This window comes from Suncus etruscus, chromosome 17 (assembly GCF_024139225.1).
Source record: "Suncus etruscus isolate mSunEtr1 chromosome 17, mSunEtr1.pri.cur, whole genome shotgun sequence".
Lineage (NCBI taxonomy): Eukaryota > Metazoa > Chordata > Mammalia > Eulipotyphla > Soricidae > Suncus > Suncus etruscus.
Genome location: NC_064864.1, coordinates 905281 through 927412, shown reverse-complemented (window position 1 = coordinate 927412; position 22132 = coordinate 905281). Strand labels below are relative to the sequence as shown.

Sequence of the window (22132 nt, the reverse complement as noted above, 5' to 3'; positions counted from 1 at the left end):
AACCAAAACCAAAACAACAACAACAACCACAAAATCCCAAACTTGTTCACCTGAGGTTGGAGATAGGGTGCATGGGGTGATTTTATGCCTGGCATCCCATATGGTTCTCTGAGCTTGCCAGGAAGTGATTTTCTGAGTACAGAATTATTCCCTGAGGGCTGCTGGGTGTAGCACCCCCCAAGTCTGGGGCTTTTTAAATGGAAATTGATTCCCAGGTGTTGGAGACTCAGGGCAGGGCTGGAGAGGAACCGGAAACTCACCATGGGTTCTGTTGTAAAGCACTTGTGCCCCAGATCCTAACAGTCAGTGACATCCTGATTAGCACCTGGCTCACTGGCCCCCAGCCCAGACCTTCTGGTGGAAGAAGGGAGAAGGTGGGAAAGGGGAAAGGGTGTTGGGGTACGCCAGTTCCTGGAATAACTCAGGAACCACAGTAGGGCTGAGGCTGTCCCCACAAACTGCAGGTTCCTTCTGGGTGTGTCTCCTCCCCACTCCTCTGGGCATCTTGCAGGGGCATCTTAGCCAGTGCTTAGGGGAGTCGGGAAGACTTGAAGGAGGAGCGGAAGAGGGGCCAGAATGCAGGAAGACAGCAACTGGAATAAGGAAGCAGGGACACCCATATTAGGGCTAGAATCACTCAAGCTATCCTTCCGGCCAGGAGTGTGGGGACCCGTATCTCCAGTCTCTAAGAGCGGGTGGCAGGCTCCTGCAAGTGGGGTGCAGGGCAGAGCTGGGCTAGTTTCCTCCTCCTTGGTTTTGACTTTTGGGCCACACTTGGGGAGCTCCTGGATCTGCACTTAGGAGTCACTCCTGGCAGTTCTTGGGGGACCTTATGGAATGCTAGGGATCGAACCAGGGTCAGCTAAGTACAAGGTAAACTACCTTCCGCTCATCTATTCCTTAGGCTCCAATTGGGAACTGAAAGTAAACTGGAGACCTGTGTGTGGGAGACTGCTTTAGCCCATTTGATGACCAGGTGGCTGGCACACCCCCTTTTGTACCAGGAAACTTCCTTTCACCCCTCCCCCTCCCTGCCTTCCTTTCTTCCTCTCTCCCTGCAGCTTTGGGGGTGGGGAAGCATGTGACGCCAGGAGCTGTGGTGGACGCTCTCTGGGAAGGGCAGGTCAGGGGACTGGACACGGACAACACCAAGGGCCCGCCCGCCTGGGCCGGCTGGAGCCAGGACCTCTGGGTCACCTGTTTACTGACTATAGCCACCAACTGTCTGGCTTCCCCTGGCCGAGCCAAGCCTGGGAGGCAAGGAAACAGAGGTGACTAAAAGCAGGGCCATCTGGTGTGAGCGAGGGACCTTCCGGACCCTCAAGACTCCCTGCTGGCTGGGGAAAGTCCCACCCCCAGGGGACTTCCGAGGTCACAGCAGACAGGTGGGGTGTGTGCAATGGCCTGGCTGAAAGTGCGTTTTGCAGAGGAAGAGATGGGGGACCCCCAGCACCCGGTCACAGAGATGTGGGTCACAGTCTAGAAAGATCCTCAACTTAGGGCCGGAGAGATAGCATCATGCAGAAGGTCGATGGTTCAAATCCTGGCATCCCATATGGTCCCCTGTGCTTACCAGGGGCGATTTCTGAGCATAGAGCCAGGAGTGACCCCTGAGTGCTGCTGGTGTGACCCCCGCAAAAAGAAAGAAAGATCCTCAACTAGTAAAATTGGGGTGGGGTGGGGTACAGCTCCTGAGAGCCCCACGCAGCCCCACCTCCCAAGAAACTGCCCTTCTGTCCCCTCAAGGCAAAGCAACTCCACTTCCTTATTGCATTCTCCTTTGGGACCATCATTAGCTCGGTTGTAACCTCCTGGAGGATCATTTCTGTCCTTTTTTCCCAGGGTCTGTTTGTTCCCTGAGCTAGATCGCCAAAGCCGCCAGTCTATACATAGCTTTTTAAGATTTAGACTTTTTTTTTTTACTGAGCAGACTTAATAGATGAGCTCTCTCTGTCCGGCTCTTAAAAATGTTCCAGGAGAGGGGAAAAAAAAAAAGTGTTCCAGATGTTTTACCTGAAAGATTAGTTAAGTTTTGCTGGGCTGAATTTTTGGATGTCCCATATATGTTCTTTTTCAGAAAGAGTGGGCCGTGGCTGTGGTGACTGGTCTTTTTGAAGAGTTTTATGTCTGGTGCATAAAATTAGACAAACACAGAACACACACAGGAGGGTCTTTTTCACTCTAGAATTGGAACGAGTGTCTATGCAGTGAATATATATATATATATATATATATATATATTGGTTTTGGGGCCACATCCTGTGACACTCAAGGGTTACTCCCGGCTATGTGCTCTGAAATCGCCCCTGGGTTGGGGGACCAACCATATGGGACGCCGGGGGAATCGAACCATGGTCTGTCCTAGGTTAGCCGCGTGCAAGGCCAACGCCCCACCAATTGTGCCACCGCTCCGGCCCCATGTAGAGATATTCCATATTTACATGTTCCATATTTTATTTTATCCGTTCCTATTTATTTATAATAATATTCATTCCTCATAGTTTAGTTCATATTTTATGCAATCCTATTCATTTCATAATGATCAAGTTGGATTCCTAATTCCTTTCATAGTTCATTCCAGATTTAAACCTGCCATTAGAAACCACTCAACTATCATTTAAAAATAATTTTAAGATTAATGTGAAATTCATATGCAACATAAAATACTTCATAGGTGCAGGAGTAGGCACCCCCTCATCTCCCCTCCCTCTTGCACCTTCTGTTTCAGTAGAAGTTGGCACCCGCTTTGGCAGAGCTGCTGGAGACCTCTCCTCCCCTGGGTCTCTCTCCCAGTCCTTTGGCCCTCGGTGGGGAAGGGAGAGGGGTTTCCCGGCCGAAGCCACGCCCACCACGGCCCCACCCACCCCGTACATGCCACACCACGCCCCCGACACGCCCCCAACACGCCTTCGCCCCGTACTCACTAGGCTCCGACACGGCCCAACCACGCCTCCGACACGCCCCGCCTCGTGTTCGCCACGCCCCCGACACGCCTTCTCCCCACCCTCGCCCCGCCGTCGCCCCGCCCCGCAGAGGCTCCGCCTCCCTCCCATTGGTCGCCGGCGCCCGTCTCGGACCGTGATTGCGGCTGGCGGGTGTCAGTCATCCTGCGGGGCGGGGCCAGGCGCCGGGGGAGCGGCAGGTGGGGCCGGGGCCGGCGCCCGCACCGAGAGATCGAGCCCGGCCCGGGAGCCCCGGAGCCCGGGAGCCCGCGATGGCCCGCGGGGACTCGGAGCAGGTGCGCTACTGCGCGCGCTTCTCCTACCTGTGGCTCAAGTTCTCGCTCGTCGTCTACTCCACCGTGTTCTGGGTGAGTGAACCCCGAAGATTTGGGGGCCCCTCGCCGGGTCGGGGTCCCCCCACGCAGGTCCTGCCCGGGACACCGGGATGGGGTGCTCGGGCGGCTCCGGGGCGATCGGAGGGCCCGAGATGGAGTCCAGCTGCTTCTCTGGCACCTCCAGGCAGCCCGAGCCCAGCTGCGGGTCCCCCTGTCCCCCCCCCCCCCCGGTCACCCCCTGGTTGCTGACCCGGCCCACTGCTGGCTCCCAGGGTGTCCACGGGTTGGCTCGGCTGCCAAGGCCTTAGTGTCCACCCGCCTCGCCTGCCTGGCATCACAGCTGGCCCAGGACAGAGCACAAGTGGCCAGTCCGGCTCTGTGGCCTCCGGTGGGGCACCCCGGACTCTGCCCTGACCCCCCCAGGACTGGCTGGTCTGGCCGGACCCGGCACCAGCTGCTTCCAGAACCGGGTCTGGGTTTCCTTCCTCTGGGAGCCAAAGCAGAATGTGCCCCTAGTTAGTCCAAGGGCCCAGGTGAGCGAATCCCCCAGACCTCTGAGGGGCTCCATCCCAGTCCAGGCCCCCTGACCATTTATTTCTTGCCCCTGTTGGGCCCAGGGGTGGAGGGGAGAGTGGTTGGGCCGGACCCGGCTTCCGATCCTGGGCTGCCACTTTCTGCGTGTTCTGGGGCTGCATTGCTTTAGTTTTCTGCACCAGAGTCCTTATCCGTAAGTGGAGAAAGTCAGCTGCATTCATGATTGTGGGGCGGAGTGGAATAGGGCAAGTAAGCCCTGGGCTTAGGTGGTTAAGCTCAGGGCCCGGCAGGCTGCATCCTGGAGGAGTGTGTGTCCTTGTTTTGGTCCCAGGGACGAGGTTTCTGGATGGGGAGGTCTATGGGGGTTGTTGATCGGCCTGGTGCCAGCTATAAACGAGGACATCTATCGTCCTGCCTGGTCCTGCCAGTCTAGAATAGTGCCCTGACCCCAGGTACCTCAGGAGAACTGACCTCTCTCTCTTACACACACACACACACACACACACACACACACACACACACACACACACACACCTGCCAGTCTAGAATAGTGCCCTGACCCCAGGTACACACACACACACACACACACACACACACACACACACACACACACACACACACACACACACACACACACACGCCTCCTCAGCCCTCACTGTAACCTTGTGTTTCTTGCCTCTGCCTCAGGAGAGATCCCAGGCAAGTCACTTTCCTGTTTGGGGCCTTCCAGCTAACTGACTTCCTTATCCCAAATGTCCCCTGAGATTCAAGATTGAATTTTGATTGGAGATCGTTCTTAGTGGTGACTAAGCAGATCATAAAATACTCGCTGACAGGTGGAAGGAGGGGATAGCCCAGGGATAGAGGTTCCTGGGTTCAGCCCCCTTAATACTTCTGGTAATGCAGTGGTGCAGAGTTGAATACTCTCACAACCACTTGTGGCCACGTCAAATTTAATAAGTAGTTTTGTTGGGTTTTCTTTTGAGGGGGAGGTACACCTGGCAGCACTTGGGGGTTACTCCTGACTCTGTACTCAGAAATGACTCCTGGCAGGGGCCAGAGAGATAGCTTGGAGGTAAGGTGTTTGTCTTGCATGCAGGAGGTCATTGGTTCGAATCCCGGCATCCCATATGGTCCCCTGAGCCTGCCAGGAGCGATTTCTGAGCCTGGAGCCAGGAGTAGCCCCTGAGCGCTGCTGGGTGTGACCCAAAAACCAAAAACAAAAAAAAAAAAAAAAAAAAAAAAAAAAAAAAAAGAAAAGAAAAGAAAAAAAGAAGCGACTAAAAATTAATTTTTATTTAGTCACCACAAATTACAGTTATCAAGATTGGGTTTCAGGCATGCAACGTTCCAACACCCATCCCTTCACCAGTGCTCATTTCCCGCCACCAATGTCTCCGGTTTCCCTTCAACTCTCCAGCCTGCCTTTATGGCAGACACTTTTAAAAATAAATCTTTGGTAGTTGAGATTTGAATGACTCAGAGGTCAGTGGCATCAGTTGTTTTTGCAGCGGAAATCTATGTGTAACTTGTTTTGTTTTCATGGGTCAGACTTGGAGTGCTTAGGGCTTATTCCTGATTCTGGGCTCAGGAATAACTCCTGGTGGGCACAGGAGAGCATATGGGAGTGCTGGGGATTGAACCTGAGTTGGCTCTGTGCAAGGCCTACTTGCTGTACTATTACTCTGGCCCACCTATGTGTAACTTTTCACTCACTAACTTTTCACTATCTACTCACAGCCTGTTGTGAACCAGAGCATTGCTGATAGCTTAGACAGCCAATTACTACCTGTTGTATGTCCTATGTGCTATGTACTAAAAGCAAACTAGGGGAAATGACAGCCCAGCTCCCAACCCTGATCTCTGACGAGGTGAGGCCGAGAGAGGTGAAGTATGCGTGGTCAGAGGACGTAGGTGGAAGGTGTTACGTGGGAGGCCAGGATGGGGGCGGCTTGAGTTTGCATTCGAAGGTTCTCTTCTGAAGTTGCCTCAGAACCAACTAGACTCCTTTCAAAAGGTGCCTGGATAGAGGAATGGATTGAAACTCATTTAAGCTCCCCAGGTACTTTCGATTGTGTGCACAGGGTGGAAACCTGCCTTGCTAAATCCCTGATTCCAACTCAGGGGTTCTCTGTCTGCCTCTCGCTTGTCTGGTCTTTGAAGAGAGCAAGCTGGTAAGGGAGATGGGGAAGAACCTAGAAAATAAGAACAGGACTGGAGAGATAGCATGGAGGTAAGGCGTTTGCCTTTCATGCAGAAGGTCATCAGTTTGAATCCCGGCGTCCCATATGGTCCCCTGAGCCTGCCAGGAGCAATTTCTGAGCGTGAAGCCAGGAGTAATCCCTGAGCACTGCCGGGTGTGACAAAAAAAAAAAAAAAAAAAAAAAAAAAAAAAAAGAAAAGAAAAGAAAAGAAAATAAGAAGAGCCTGAGAGTATGCAGGGGTTGCTCCTGGCAGCCTCAGGGGATGAAATGCCAGGAAATCGAACCGGGGTCTGTCCTGTGTTGGCTGCGTGCAAAGCAACTGTCCCCTTCATCTCTTTTCTGCATATACGATTGATTACTGGGTAGGCCCTTTCCATCTGTGAAATGGATGACTGGGGGCCCATCCCGCTCTTCTCTGGAATGTTCTTTGCAGAGTCCAGTACTACACAAAAGCAAGTCTCCAGGGAACTTGAATTCCAAGGCCTTCCCTGACAGGTCACCTTAGCTGTCTTGGGGCAGGGTGAGGCCTGAGCTTGAAATCTTTCCTCAGTAACTGAGACTTACCAAATCCTTGACTTCCCGTCCTTGAAAGTATTTGCTTAAACTCTCCCCTCCCTTGCCAAGAACTCAGCTACCTGCTACCTGCCAGCTCTGCCAGGCTGCTCGAGGTGCCAGTTTGGCTGCAGGGCGGGAGGCCGGTGTGAGTAAGCCATTTGTCCTGGCCCGGCTTCCCTGTTAATTGGAAACCATGAGGGAAATCCCATTCTCTCAGGTGCCATCCCTGCGGGCAGGGGGCGTGGGCAAGAGCAGTGCCAAGGCTTCTATGCAGCAAACATCTCAAGGAAGCTCTTCTGTCGTTCTTTCTTGCTTTGGGGAGCATTGTGGCGGATCTCGGCTCTGCTCAGGGATCAATTCTGGGTGGATATGGGGAACCCTATGTGGTGCTGGGGATCAAACCAGGTCAGCCAAATGCAGGGTAAGTACCTTAACTTCTGGACTATCTCTCTAGTCCTCACCTCAATCTCTAGGATTAGAAGGAACCCCAAAAGGCATTTTGCTTCATATCATCATCATCATCATCATCATCATTTTGGTTTTGGGGCCACACTTGACAGCTTAGGGCTTACTTACTCCTGATTCCACACTCAAGAATTACTCCTGGGGCCGGAGCAAGTGGTAAGGCGTCTGCCTTGCCCACACTAGCCGGTTCAATCCCCTGGTGTCCCACATGGTCCCCTAAGCCAGGGACAATTTCTGAGCACATAGCCAGAAGTAACCCAGGAGCATCACTGGATGTGGCCCCAAAACAAAAACAAAACAAAACAAAACAAAAAGGAATTACTTCTGTTGGTACTTTGGAGGATTATATGGAGGTGCCAAAGATGGAGGTTATGTTGTCTGCTTGTAAGGCAAATGTCCTTCCCACTGTTTTATCTTTCCACACCCAAGACTTTTTGCTTTAAAACCTTCTGCCATGGGGCCGGGCGGTGGCGCTAAAGGTAAGGTGCCTGCCTTGCCTGCGCTAGCCTTGGACGGACCGAGGTTCGATCCCCCGGTGTCCCATATGGTCCCCCGAGCCAGGAGCAACTTCTGAGCGCATAGCCAGGAGTAACCCCTGAGCGTTACCGGGTGTGGCCCAAAAAACCAAAAAAAAAAAAAAAAAAAAAACCTTCTGCCATCTGGAGAATTCAAGGATACGTCTGACAATTTAGAAAGCATCACCAAGGCCACAATCTCCCTCCTCTTCCTCTCACTGCCTGCATGGGCTCCAGAGGGCTCCAACACTGTTTCCTGTGCTTCTTCTCTGAACTAGAAGCCTGGGCATGAGAACGTACCAGGTGTTGGACTAGCTGCGATCTTTCTCATTCTCACCCCAGGGGCTACTGTTCTGTCCTCTCTGATTTCAGTTCAGATCCATGGAAGAGTCCCACACTCAACCCCCCTGCAGAGTGCCGCTGGAAAGGAGCTTTCAAAGAGCTCATTTTTCTGGGTAGATGCAGAGAAGTCCCTGGAGGCTGGGCCTGGGTGGACTGGATCCATCCCTTCCGGGAACTCAAGTCATTCCCTCCCTTTTCCTTATGGTCTAAAAGGCTACACGGAGCAAGTCCGTGGGGGGGCTTTGCATTGGGTGTGTTTGTGTGCTGGGTAATATGGAGTGGAGCTGCCGACTCAGAGTGCAAGTACAGTAACAAACAGAAACACACTTGCCCGAGATGTGTGCGAACTGAAATGATGGGATTTTACAAAGTGAGGATGAACAGATTGGATCGAGTCAAATCAAATAGGTCAAACCAACCTGACTGACAGCAGAGGCCGGGCACTTCCACCTTATGCCTGCTTCATTCCTTTCTCCACTCAATTTCCATCAGAATTGCTCATCTACAAATGAATAATTTGTAGATTTGCTTCCTCTGGATGTTCATTTAAAAATGAGAAGTGCTGGGGCTGGAGCTGTGGCACAGCGGCTGACCTAGGATGAACCCTGGTTCCATCCCCCAGTGTCCCATATGGTCCTCCAAACCAGGAGCAATTTCTGAGAGTCTGAGCACATAGCCAGGAGTAACCCCTGAGCGTCACTGAATGTGACACGGGTCCAAAAAAAAAAAGAGAGAGAGAGAAGTGCAGAGAGATAGTACAGCAGGGAGTTGGTCTTGCTTGCAGCCAACCTGGGTTCCATTCCCAACATTCTATATGATTCCCTGAGTACCGCCAGGAGTAAGCCCTGTGCTCTGCATGTGTGGGCCAAAAAAAAAAAAAAAAAACCCAAAAACCAAAACAAACAAAAAACCAAAACCAAGCAAGAGAGACTGTTCCACTGTCTGAAACCTAGAGGTTTCCCCCATTCTAATATTTTCTGCACTTTCCAGGCACTGACTCCTCGCTCAGAAATCACATGTGGCAGGCATGGGGGACCATATGGGATGTCAGGAATTAAACCCGGGTTTGCCCTCGGTCGGTTGCGTGCAAGGCAAACTACCACTGCTGTGCCATCTCTCCAGCCCCCTGCTTTTGACCGTTTCCTTCATCTTTACAAAGCAGCTTTTTCTCACTGCTGCCAATGTGAAGCCATTATTCCCTCATCCAAAAGAGCAGGAAGCGGTGATGGTGAATGCAGAGAGAACAAGCCGGGGTAGGTCGTTAATCCTGGTAGATAAGGTGGTGGCTGGACTGTGACCCTAGGCGGGGCCCCTTTGTTCCAAGGCAGGTGGGCAAGTGTTCGGGAGGCTTTGAGACTGGCATCAGACTGGCGCAGAGTTTGGCTCCTCGCTGCATTGGGAGGATCAGAGGGAAAGTGAACTCGGACAGCCTGACCTTCCTCGGCCTGGGAGTCCCTCTGAATGTGGCTTTGAACCCCTGTGATAGTCCAACGTTCTCTGGGCCCAGAGTGGGTGTGTAGCCTGGAGCAGGGCTGGATGTGTGCCTCAAGTCTCAAAACCCCACGTCGGGGAGATTCGTGTAGGAAGGCAACTTGGATGTTTCCCGGAAAAGTGGACCCCCCCCAACACCATAGCCTCCTCGCCTGTCATCTGGGTGAATCACGCTGACACACGTGTTGAGGCCCATTGGGGACACGGCTCTAATTTTAGCACAGGCTCCTGGGGTTCCCGGGGATTGGGTTTCAGGGCTCCTTTCTGTGGGACTTTGGGTGCAGGGGGCAGGGCTGGAGCTCTTTCATGAAGGTTGCTCTGGGGCTGGCCTCAGCAAGTTGTGGGACCAGGACCACCCTGCATCTTGTCAGAAGCCCTGGAGGGGACAGAGCGGCTGACTGTCTTGCAAGTAGCAAGTGGCTGCCTTGCCAGGAGAAAGGGTGTTCAGATGGGCAAGGGGAGTCCTCGCCCCGTGTTCCTAATTAAAGAGAAGGGAAAAAGACATGGCTGAGATGTGTAGAGGCATTATGGACTCACTATGGTTTCTCAAGAGCAGGGGTCTCAAACTCAATTTACCTGGGGGCCGCAGGAGGCAGAGTCGGGGTGATCCTTGAGTGCAGTCAGTAGTAAGCCTTGAACATTGGGGGCTGTGACCCAAACAACTAAAACAAAACAAAACAAAAAAAGATTCCTCTAGGGCAGGGCCACAAAATGTTGTATGAAGGACCGAAAACGGCCCCGGGGCCACCAGTTTGAGACCCCTGCTCTCTGTGAACTCAAATCTCGACTCTGACATTTGTGTGTGTGTGTGTGTGTGTGTGTGTGTGTGTGTGTGTGTGTGTGAGAGAGAGAGAGAGAGAGAGAGAGAGTGAGAGAGAGAGAGAGAGAGAGAGAGAGAGAGAGAGAGTGAGAGAGAGAGAGAGAGAGAGAGACTGGCATTGGCATTCCTGTGCCTCAATTGGCTTAGCTATTGAAAAATGAAAGGTCTGCTCATTAGAACTGCAGGCAAATGAAAGCTGCCTGGAGGTTTCCTGAGGCAGAAAGGCAGCAACTGCTTATGACTTTCTAGACCAGCCAAGTGCTCTGAGCAGTGCTTGGATCAATAAACACTCCAGCAGCCATTTCTCCCTTAGCTGTTGGTTTGCCATGTTCAGTTCCTCTCCGGGCTTCTAGGGGCTCAGGAGCCACAGACTGGGGGCTGACGGGGCCCTATGAGGGTCTTGACCTGTGACCAGGTTATCTTACTGATTTTTTCTTTTTTTGCTTTTTAGGCCACACCCGGTGACACTCAGGGGTAACTCCTGGCTATGGGCTCAGAAATTGTTCCTGGCTTGGGGGACCATATGGGACACCGGGGAATCAAACTGCAGTTTGTCCTAGGTTAGCACCTTGTGCAAGGCAAGCGACCTACTGCTTGCACCACGGATCAGGCCCAGGGGATCATCTTACTGAGGAGGAAGAGAGGCCTGGAGTGAATCCCCGATGGTGCCTTGTGAGGCAAATGATCAATACAGAGAGGGACCCAGGCTGACCATTGCTTTGTTGTTTTTGGTGTTTGGGCCACACCTGGCAATGCTTATGGGTTACTACTGGCTCTGCCCTCAGGAATTGATTGTGGCTATCTCTGGGGATCATATGGGGTGCTGGGATTGAACCTGGGTTGGCCACATGCAAGGTAAATATCTTCTCTGCTGTGCTATAGCTCTGGCCTCAGACAAGCCATTATTTTTTTGGTGTGTGTGTGTGTGTGTGTGTGTGTGGGCGCGTGCACGAGCGCCACACCTAGCAGTGCTCAGGGGTTACTATTGTCTCTGCACTCAGGACTTACTCCTGGAGGTGCTCAGGAACCTTATAAGATGCTGAGGATTGAACCAGGTCAGCTATATGCAAGGCAAACACCCTCCCCTCTTTATTATTGCCCCACCCATGACCTTTATTCTTCCACCCTTACCCCAGCCCACCTGGCTCTGTCCCTACAGCCAGGACTCAAGGAATGAAAAAATGGAGTCAGAATGGTAGCACAGTGGTAGGGCGTTTGACTTGAATGTGGTTGATCCAGGACGGCTGCAAGTTCAACCCCAGGAATTCCATATGGTCCCCTGAGCCAGCCAGGAGTGATTTCTGAGCACAGAGCCAGGAGTAACCCCTGAGCACTGCAGAAACAAACAAACAAACAAAAGGTATGAGGAGAGAATAGCTATGTCAGGTGTTAGATGAAGCCAGGCAGAAAAGAAGGTAGGTAGATCCAGTTTCCAGCAGGAATGCCGGGCTTTGGAAAGAATTCTATTGTTTTTGTGGGAATGAATAGGACAGACACGCAGTTAAAAAGTCCAGTGAGCTGTTCAGGAAGATCCAGCCAGCGGGCTAAAAAGCCACCTTGGATTCTCCTGCAGCCAGAACCTGTCCGAGTTGGAAACCACCTGTCTGGACTTTTTGCACAGACGCACAACTTTGATTTGCCCTTTTTTGGAGTTGTTGCTGTTGCTGTTGTTGTATCAGGCTGGTTTCCTCCTATTCCAGGCAAGCCTTTCAAAGAGAATATGGGGAAATTTGGGGCCGGAGAGATAGCACAGTGTAAAGCGTTTGCCTTGCACGCAGCAGCAAATCCAGGATGGTCATTCGAATCCCGGCATGCCACATGGTCCCCGAGCCTGGTAACCCTGAGCACTGCCGGATGTGACTCAAAATCCAACAACAATAACAACAACAACAACAATAACAACAAAAAGAAAATAGGGAAATTTGAACAGTAGGCAGGCAGCCTTCAAGTGAGGGAACAGAATCAAAGGACTGAGAGATGCTGGGAGCAAAGGGCCTGGTCAGCTCTCTCTGAGTCAGGGTCCTCCCTCCCCTTGTCCGGCCACTACAGACCAGAGAGGCCGAACAGCAGCATGTAGGTATTTGGAGAACCTTCTAGACCACTCGTTTTACAGGCTTTATTTTCTCTCTCTTTCTTTCTTTCTTTCTTTCTTTCTTTCTTTCTTTCTTTCTTTCTTTCTTTCTTTCTTTCTTTCTTTCTTTCTTTCTTTCTTTCTTTCTTTCTTTCTTTCTTTCTTTCTTTCTTTCTTTCTTTCTTTCTTTCTTTCTTTTTCTTCCTTCCTTCCTTCCTTCCTTCCTTCCTTCCTTCCTTCCTTCCTTCCTTCCTTCCTTCCTTCCTTCCTTCCTTCCTTCCTTCCTTTCTTTCTTTCTTTCTTTCTTTCTTTCTTTCTTTCTTTCTTTCTTTCTTTCTTTCTTTCTTTCTTCCTCTTATTCGTTCCTTTCTTTTTTTTTTAATTTTATTTTTTTTTTATTTTTTTTTATTTTTATTTTGATCATAGTGGCTTACATAATGTTGACAATAATATTCTAGGTACATATTTACATAAAATCAGGGGGGCTTCCCATCCCCAAATTGTCCTCCCTAACCCTCCGTTTTTGTCCTACCTCCCATTTCCTCTTCCCTCACCCTCAGGGCGGTTAGAATATATGGTCCCCTCTGTATCTAACCTACTACTTAGTAGTCTTGCATCAGTTTGGTCTTGGTGCCTCCCTTATTTCCCCCTCAAAGTGGGGGCAGGGCTAGCAGCTCAAGTTAGGTGGTTTTGCCTGAAAAGGAGAAAATGAGTAAACTGGGGTAAGAGTCTAATATCCCAAAAATGGGCAGAATCCTTCTAGAGGTTCTCCTCATCGATTTGGATAATGTAGGAGAAAAAGAAGGTGAAACACCCCATCAGTACCAAAAGAAGTGTCAAATATCCAGTGAGGACTCCAGTTATATCGATAAGCACCACAAAAAACTGATAAAAAACTGATAAAAAACTCCTTCCTTCCTCTTCCTTCCTCTTTCTTTCTTTCTTTCTTTCTTTCTTTCTTTCTTTCTTTCTTTCTTTCTTTCTTTCTTTCTTTCTTTCTTTCTTTCTTTCTTTCTTTCTTTCTTTCTTTCTTTCTTTCCTTCCTTCCTTCCTTCCTTCCTTCCTTCCTTCCTTCCTTCCTTCCTTCCTTCCTTCCTTCCTTCCTTCCTTCCTTCCTTCCTTCCTTCCTTCCTTCCTTCCTTCCTTCCTTCTTTCTTTCTTTCTTTCTTTCTTTCTTTCTTCTTTCTTTTTCCTTTTTTTTTTTTTTTTTTTTTTGGTTTTTGGGCCACACCCAACATTGCTCAGTGGTTACTCCTGGCTCTCTGCTCAGAAATAGCTCCTGGCAGACACGGGGGACCATATGGGACACCGGGAATTGAACCAACCACCTTTGGTCCTGGATCAGCTGCTTGTAAGGCAAATGCCGCTGTGCTATCTCTCCAGGCCCCATTCTTTGTTTGTTTGTTTCTTCTTTCTTTCTCTCTCTCTCTCTTCCTTCCTTCCTTTTTTTTTGGTTTTTGGGCCACACCCAGTGGTGCCCAGGGGTTCCTCCTGGCTCTGCACTAACAAATTGCTCCTGGCAGGCTTGGGGGACCCTATGGGATGCCGAGGATTGAACCTGGGTCCATCCCAGGTTGGCCGTGTACAAAGCAAATGCCCTACTGTTGTGCTATCACTCGGGCCCCTTACTCCTGTTTCTGAGTTCTGGAGTGACTCTCAGAAATGCCCATCTATATGTATGGCCACGCGCATGGCAAATACCTTAGCTCCTGTACTCTCTCTCAGGCACAAGTTTCTTTGCTCTTGACTTTGGCCTTTCTCTTTGACTGGGGCTACTTCAGGGGCTTTGGACCAGGACTCGCTACTCTTGGTGGCTTGTCCGGAGAAGCCGGAGGAGCAACTTGCATTCCTTACCTGCCTCAGTGCTCGGGTGAGTCACAATGTCACCTTGGGGTGGGGCTCCAGTTTGCCCAGATAAGAGCTAGATAAGGAAATGCCGGTGCCAGCTGATACCATGTGCAGGGAGGAGCTATTTCAGGGTAAGCCGGAGAACCAAGAATACAAACTCTCCCCAAAGGGTTCTGGAGGGGTGAGAGGGTTTGAACCCGTCACTCCGAGGGAGGAACGCCCAGCCTCGGTTTTCTCCAGGGTGTGGGGGGTTTGCTTGCTTATTCACCCGGTAAATGTTTGTTTGGAGCTGGCAGTGTTGCAGGGCACGAGCAGTGCCAGGAAGTAGAGACCGGCTTTCCGGGGATGCTTTGGTGAGGAGCCGGCCTGGCAGGGGAGATCCGTGACTGAAAATGGGGTCAAAGGGAAAAGAGTCCTTAAAAAGGCCACAAGAGTCTGCAGGCAAGAGGCCACTGCCCTCGTGTTCAGGCAGGACTGGGAGAAGGATGAAACCCTGCCTGCTGTGGGTGCCTGAGGGGTGCCATTAGCCTGGTCTGGGGGAGTGTGGGCATCTGTGTACCCTCTTGGAGTTGGTCCTGTGGCGGGACGAGCTGTCTGAGCCTCACAGGCCTTCCCATGCAGACAGGGCAGGAGGGAGGTAGCACAGTGCGGAGGGTGTTTGCCCTGCATGCAGCTGATCCCTGGTTCCATCCTCAACATCCCTTATGGTCCCTCCAAGCACCTCCTGGAGTGATTCATAAGCTTAGAGCCAGGAGTAACCCTTGAGCACCCCTGGGTGTGGCCCCAAACCAAACTAAACAAAACAAAAACAAACGAAAAGAAAAGAGGCCAGAAGTAAGGGGAGTGGGGCTTGGAGCGCAAGGCAGGCCCTTTTTTGTTTTGTTTTGTTTTGTTTTTTTTGTTTTTTTGGGTCACACCCGGCAGTGCTCAGGGGTTCCTCCTGGCTCTAAGCTCAGAAATCGCTCCTGGCAGGCTCGGGGGATTCTATGGGATGCCGGGATTCAAACCACTGTCCTTCTGCATGTTCTGCATGCAAGGCAAACGCCCCACCTCTATGCTATCTCTCTGGCCCCCACTGGCAGGCCTTTAAGAGGGTGAGAACTTGAGAACTTTTCTGGGAAAGGCCGTCCCTTCTGTTGAGGACTCTGCCAGCTCTTTGGCCGAGCAGACGAGCGGACCCCTTCCTGGACCTGCAATTGGGGCTCTACACACACAGCCGCTAGGCTGTGCACCCCTCGGGCCAATGGGTCCCTATGGCCGCAGGTGTCCTGAGAGACTCTGCTCTGGTTGTCACCCATATCTCCCCCAGTCTGGGAGGAAGTGGATCTGGGAGCAGCATCGGGCTGAGCTCCTGGGAAGGTCCGAGCAGACAGAGGGCCCGATGCTGTGTGTCTGCCCAGCCCAGCAGGAATGGAAGTGGAGAAGGCAGAGAAGGATCTTCTATTTGAAAGCCCATTTGGGGGCCTTGGGGAAGCAGGTGGGGTTCCCACTGGGCATTGGCCTGTGTGCCTAGGGGCCCCAAAGATTGGGATGATGGCTGGAGCAGTGCCCCAGTCACCTGTTGTGGAACTGATGAGTCATAATCGCTCTGGAGGGCCAGCAGCAGGGCAGAGGTGAGGGCAGGCCTGGTGGACTGGAGGAGCAGGGATGGTTGCGGGTAGCTCTCGATGGCTTGTTACCCGACCTGTGCAAAGCATTCACCGGTGTACTTCAGGGGGTCAAGCGTGCCTGGGCGCTGCCTCCAGACCGCTGGGAGCACAACCTCATGCTCGCCTGGGCTGGTGAGGGTCACACAGGATACAGAGGTAACCTCGCTTTCTGCTTGCCTTCCTGCACTTTTCTCACCTCTGTGGACCTCAGAGCTCCTGAGAACGGAGTAGGAGGATCTTGACCCATTCTGTGGCCGAGCAGTCTGAGGCCTCAATGGGGAGGCCATGGGCAGCAATCCGCCTTTCATTCCAGAGCCCCCAAACTACTTTGCAGTTTGCATGTGGCAGGCAGGAGGGCATCGGGGTGCTGAAACAGGAGCAGCAGGGCTCCCCTTCAGGAGGTGAATACCCCATCGGGGTGGGTAGGTTGGGCTGAGACTTCTGGCCAGCCAGAACTTGGAAGACCTTGAAGAACTTGGGAAGCTGTATTCCTTTCGGGGGCACGAAACAGAGCAGCCCACACAGCAGGTGTCTCCAGGGTGGGTCCCTGTATATGGGACGATGATATCAGCCCCTGAACCTGAGGGGACACTTTAGACTGGCCCTTGTTGTATTGATTATTAGTTATTGAGTCCTACTAGTGTGGATGGATGGTGGTGAGGCCTTTCTCGGCCCCACCCGCTGCCTGCAGCCCCTTCAGCCGAGAGTCTGTAGGTGCAGGTGATGGTGAAGAAACGATCCACAGGCAGTCTGTTGAAGCTTCATTAGACATCCAGCTTTATTACAAAGCCCTATTCACTATTTGCTGCATCTCTCTCCTCCCCCAGGTAACCCCTTCATTACCAACCACGGATCCCTCCAGATGAGATAGACAGGAATTTGGGGGAGGGGTAACAGACCTGTCAGGTGGGAAGAACTCCAGCAGCTGACATGCCCCCCCACTCCATGTTTATGCCTTTGATGGACACAGTTCACCTGGGTCTGAGTCTGGGGGCGCCCCTGGGCCAGCCTGCCTTGACCTTGAAAGCTGTGCTCAGGGAGCCCAGATGGGGTTGGGGGTCAGCTGCCCCCCAGTGGCTCCTGGGGATTCTTATTCAGCAGGGCAGAGTCAGAAGTGGAAGTCTGAGGCGCCATCAGTGGCCGCTCCAGCCTGCAGAAATGGCTGTGAGGTCTGGAGTTCTGGGAACCACGGAGACTGGAGCCTTTGGTATGCTTGACTCTCGTCTTCCCCAGCTGCTGCCTCATTTCGATCAGACTTCCTCTCCTGCCACCAGGAACCCCCCCCCCCCCTTCACCGCAAATGTGCCTCTTTACTTGGGGGAATGCCCCCTGCCACCTCCTCTTTTTGGTTTCTATTTCACCCCCAAGACAGGGAAGGAGGAGGGTGGCAGAGAAGGAGACTGCCCAGGGCTCCCCTAGCTTCGTAGCAGGAGTGTCGCCATTAATACTCTGTACCCCCTCACCAGCCTGTGCTCAGTGTGGCTCTTGCCCTTGCCTGGACCTCCCCTGATACTCTCAGCAAAATAGGGCTCACTGGGAAGGGTTTGATTTGTGTGAACTTTCTCTTGGTCTAATTTTCTTGGAGGAGGAGGGGACAGAGGGCGAGGGGACCCCGTCTTTAGTTCCTCAGTTCCCTGCCCCTCGTCAGCCCTCAGAGGTCTGGCTTCTGTGGCTCACGAGGTGGATAATGGGCAGGTTTCCTTTCGGCTTATATTTAGTCGCCCTGAATGCTTGGGTGACATCTGTTTAGGACATTAGTTCAGGCGAGGGGCGGCAGTCCCCAAAGGGCTCCGGTGGCCACTGGGATTTTCCAGAGCCTGTAAACAGACCACCTCAAGAGAACCGTGAAGCCTAGGCATGTTTCACTGCTCAATGTTTTATTGCCAAAAAGGTCCACAAAGGAAAGTCTGGAGGGATGATGACCGAGTGGTCTTCTCACCCGCCAGACACAACGATGGAGCCTCGTGGCTAGATAAGAGTCCGTATCAGGGACCAGTGTCCAGGGTTCATCTGTCGGACCCAAAGGGAAGCAGCTCTGAGAGATCAGCACTGTTAAAAGATATACCAGCCCATGGGCCAAAGAGATAACACAGAGATAGGGCATTTGCCTTGCATGCAGAAGGGCTGTGTTTCGAATCCCGGTACCCCATATGGTCCCCCGAGCCTGCCAGGAGCGATTTCTGAGCATAGAGCCAGGAGGAACCCCTGAGCACTGCCAGGTGTGACCCCAAAAACAAAAAAAAATCCAAGTTGCAGGAATGGAGCTATAGAACAATGGGTAGAACATTTGCCTTGTATGAGACTGACCCAAGGTCGATCCTTGGCATCCCATATGATCCCCCAAGCCTGCCAGGAGGGATTCCTGAGTGCAGAACCAGGAGTAAACCCCGAGCACTGCTGGGTGTGACCTCAAAACAAACAAACAAACAAACAAACAAAAATCCAAACCAGGAAGCCAGGAGTCAATATAGAGCCAATATATCTGGCCGCGTCTGGCCTGGGTTTGATTGCTGGTACCACATGGTTTACACTGGGTGCAGCCCTAGAGGTGTCAAGACTCCCCGGGGTAGCCGGACCCTGGTGCTGAATTGCTACCGGGGTGGCCAAGACTCTCCAGAAGAGTCCTCGGACCCCTTAGAAGCACCCCTGCCCACCCCTCAAAAAATTTCCATGTCAAAGTCTCGCACAAACTCTCAGTGCCTGTCTATGACACAGGTGGCGAGCTCAAAGAGCATCAGGTCAGCATCTCAGAGACTTCACAGCCCAAATTCCCCACCCCTGAGGCGGCAACAGCTTATCCTTGAAATCAGGGACCCCTGCACAGTTGGGGACAGTTGTTCCTGCTCCTTCATTCATTCACACGGCAGGCAGTACCGTGGAATGAAGATGATGCTGTGGGACTCCCAGTGACAGTTGACCCAGCCCCCTCGTCACCTAATGTCTTTTATTTTTGGGGGGGAGATGTTTAGGCCACACCTGGTAATGCTCAGGAGTTACTCCTGGCTTGGGGGACTACATGGGATGATGGGGATCGAATTGCGGTCTGTCCTAGGTTAGCACGTGCAAGGCAAATGCCCTATCACTTGTGCCACAGTTCTGGATCATCTTTCGGGTGTTTTTTTTTTTGGGGGGGGGGGTTTGGGTCACACCCGGCAGCACTCAGGGGTTTCTCCTGGCTCTGCACTCAGAAATCGCTCCTGGCAGGCTCAGGGGATCATATGGGATGTTGGGATTCGAACCACCGTCCTTTTGCATCCAAGGCAAACGCCCTACCTCCATGCTATCTCTCTGGCCCTTGTCTTTCAGTTTTGCTGTAGCCCTTGTGCCCAGATATTCTTTCGTCTCCTTTGCTGCTCCTTAAGGGAGCGCCCATGCCCGAGTTGGGTCTTTTGTGCTTAGTTTATTACTATGACGATGCCCTGGGTTTCTTTTTTTTTCCTTTTTCCTTTTGGATTTTAGGTCACACCTGGTGGTGCTCAGGGGTTACAGTTAGAACCAGACAGTTAGTCCTGGTTCTGTGCTCAGAAATTGCTCCTGAAAAGCTTGGGGGATTTGAACCTCCGCCTGTCCTGGATCGGCTGCTTGCAAGGCAAATACCTTACCACTGTGCTATCTCTCCGGCCCCAGTGATGCCCTGGGTTTCTAGACCAGCTGCTTTCAAAGAGTGAGGGGAGGGGGTTTCTCAGGGATCCATGTGGACAAGTGGCAGCAGCAGACATTGGGGTGCAGCTCTGAGAACCAGTGGTTTCCTCCTCCCCGGGCCAGCACTCGTGTGCAGCAATAGCAGTAGTAGGCCACACTTTTCAGGTTTGGGGTAAAACTGTAAAATAAAAACAATGTTTATTTGTGGCAACACACATCTATTATGACTCACTTGAAACCAAAAAAAGAAAAACCCACGTAGAAGGTCAATGCTGGTGCACGAATGCAGTTTTTGGACTTAGTCATGAGACCGAACTTGGATGGTTCTGCTTCTGAGAGACTCCCTGGCCTCTTGCCTTCTTCCATTCTCGGCTCTGACCCACTGACCTAATGACCCAAATGCACCTTGTACATTAAAAATAAAAAAGATTCTTGGGGCCAGAGCGATAGCACAGAGGTAGGACATTTGCCTTGTATGTGGTGACCTGGGACAGACCTGGGTTCCATCCCCAGCTTCAGGGCCGATTTCTGAGTGCAGAGCCAGGAAAAAATCCTGAGCACTGCCACGTGTGGCCCCCAAACAAACAAACAAACAAACAACAACAACAACAACGAAAGATTCTTTCTTATCTATAATTCATCCAGTGAACTCAGCGCAAATATCTCCTCCTCCAGAATGCCTCTCTGGGCCATGGTTCAGCCGCTCTGCCTCTCTGGCCCCTTCTACGTAAATCAGGTTTCCTGCTGCTGCAGGCTGACTGCACGCTGCCTCAGGGCCACTCCTGAGCCAGAGGCGGAAGGCGGAAGGGTCACGGGTGATGGACTGGAACCAGGAAGCATCACCCCCTCCTGCATCCCTAGTGTTCCCAGCTCGACCTCCCCGTCCCCACTCCTGTCCCCAGCACAGTGAGACACCCCAGTGCATCCTGGGGACCACTCGTTCCAGCTCTGATTGGCTGCTGGCTGCTGAGTAGTCTCAGGCCAAAGACTAGCCTGTGGGCAGTGCTGATCACGGAAGGTGGATGCTAAGCAAAGTCAGGGGCAAGGGGTGCAGAGGAGGAGTCCCGAGAGGAGGAAGCGGGGTGGGTCTCTCCCTCCTGGGGCTGGGTCCTGAGGTTTCAAACTCACCCTGAGTCACTGAGGAGAGAGGTGAGGCAGGAAGGGGAGCACTCATCTGCTGCCATGGGCTTGAGGTGGGAGCCTCAGAGTCACTTCTCGGATCTCTCACTCCCCGAGGCTCCCGGCCTTGACGCCAAAGCCCTGCACATCCTCTTAAGGCTCTGCGCTGAGGGCCCTTCTGATTTCCCAGGAGGAAGCAATTGCTAGGCTGTGTAGAAGAGTATCCTGTTTGTTGTGCCACTTCCTGCCTGCCAAACCCCCTGTGAATGTGGCCCTACTGGCCTTTACCCCAGTGCTGTGTTTGTGGCTGTTATATATATATTTTCCTGGCTCTGTGCTCAGGACTCACTCCTGGCAGGCATTGGGGGCCATATGGGATGTCAGGGATTGAACCCCAGTCAGTGGCGTGCAAAGGCAAAGATCCTCCCCACTGTGCTATCACTTCCTTAGTGAATGTTTTGTTTGTTTGTTTGTTTTTGGGTCATACTCAGAGTTACTCCTGGCTCTGCGCTCAGAAGTCACTCTTGGCAAGCTCAGGGGACCATATGGGATGCCGGGGAATCGAACCACCGTCTGTCCTGGTTTGGCTGTGTTTAAGGCAAACGCCCTTAAACTAGTGCTATCACTCAGCCCCTTAGTGAAGGTTTGATAAGGAATTTCACTCTGGTGGGGACTGTTGGCATCCTGGCCCAGCTTTTTCTTTTTCTTTTTTTTTTGGGTCATACCCGGAGGTGCTCAGGGGTTACTCCTGGCTGTCTGCTCAGAAATAGCTCCTGGCAGGCATGGGGGACCATATGGGACACTGGGATTCGAACCAACCACCTTTGGTCCTGGATCGGCTGCTTGCAAGGCAAACGCTGCTGTGCTATTTCTCCGGGCCCGGCCCAGCTTTTTCATGCCTGGAAGTTTCCAGGCACTGTGGGACACTGGGCAGCACACTCTCGGGACCCTTTGTGGCAGATGGGGTGGCAAAGCAGACCTTGCCATGTTCCCTTGACTTCCTGAGAGGTTTGAGCCTCTAAGGCTGAGCATTCTATTCGGGTTTGCTGGGGTGGGGGCTTTCCAGCCCTACCTAGAAAATGTTTCTGAAAGTTTCTTCTCATCTGTTTGTAGAGGATCATGGGAAAGCTTGAGGAAGGCAGATAGACATGTTTGAAGAAGGGGTACCACGTGTCTGAGTAGAACGTGCCCCCCCCCCCCCCAATCTACATTCTGTGAGATTCTGGGCAGGATATTCCATGTGATTTTCTTTCTTTCTTTCTTTCTTTCTTTCTTTCTTTCTTTCTTTCTTTCTTTCTTTCTTTCTTTCTTTCTTTCTTTCTTTCTTTCTTTCTTTCTTTCTTTCTTTTCTTTCTTTCTTTCTTTCTTTCTTTCTTTCTTTCTTTCTTTCTTCTTCTTTCTTTCTTTCTTTTCTTTCTTCTTTCTTTCTTTCTTTCTTTCTTTCTTTCTTTCTTTCTTTCTTTCTTTCTCTTCTTTCTTTCTTTCTTTCTTTCTTTCTTTTCTTTCTTTCGTTCTTTCTTTCTTTCTTTCTTCTTTCTTTCTTTCATTCCTTCTTCTTCCTTCCTTCCTTCCTTCCTTCCTTCCTTCCTTCCTTCCTTCC

General features: G+C 51.8%; 1 protein-coding gene across 1 annotated transcript in view; it reads left to right on the top strand.

Moving 5' to 3' along the window:
* Positions 1-3186: 3186 nt before the first annotated feature.
* TSPAN15 (tetraspanin 15) overlaps positions 3187-22132 on the top strand; it is a 60342-nt gene continuing 41396 nt past the window's right edge. The window contains exon 1 of the mRNA XM_049790502.1: positions 3187-3310. Coding sequence (XP_049646459.1) covers positions 3215-3310 — 96 coding nt within the window. The 5' untranslated portion in view covers positions 3187-3214. The remainder of the gene's footprint in view (positions 3311-22132) is intronic.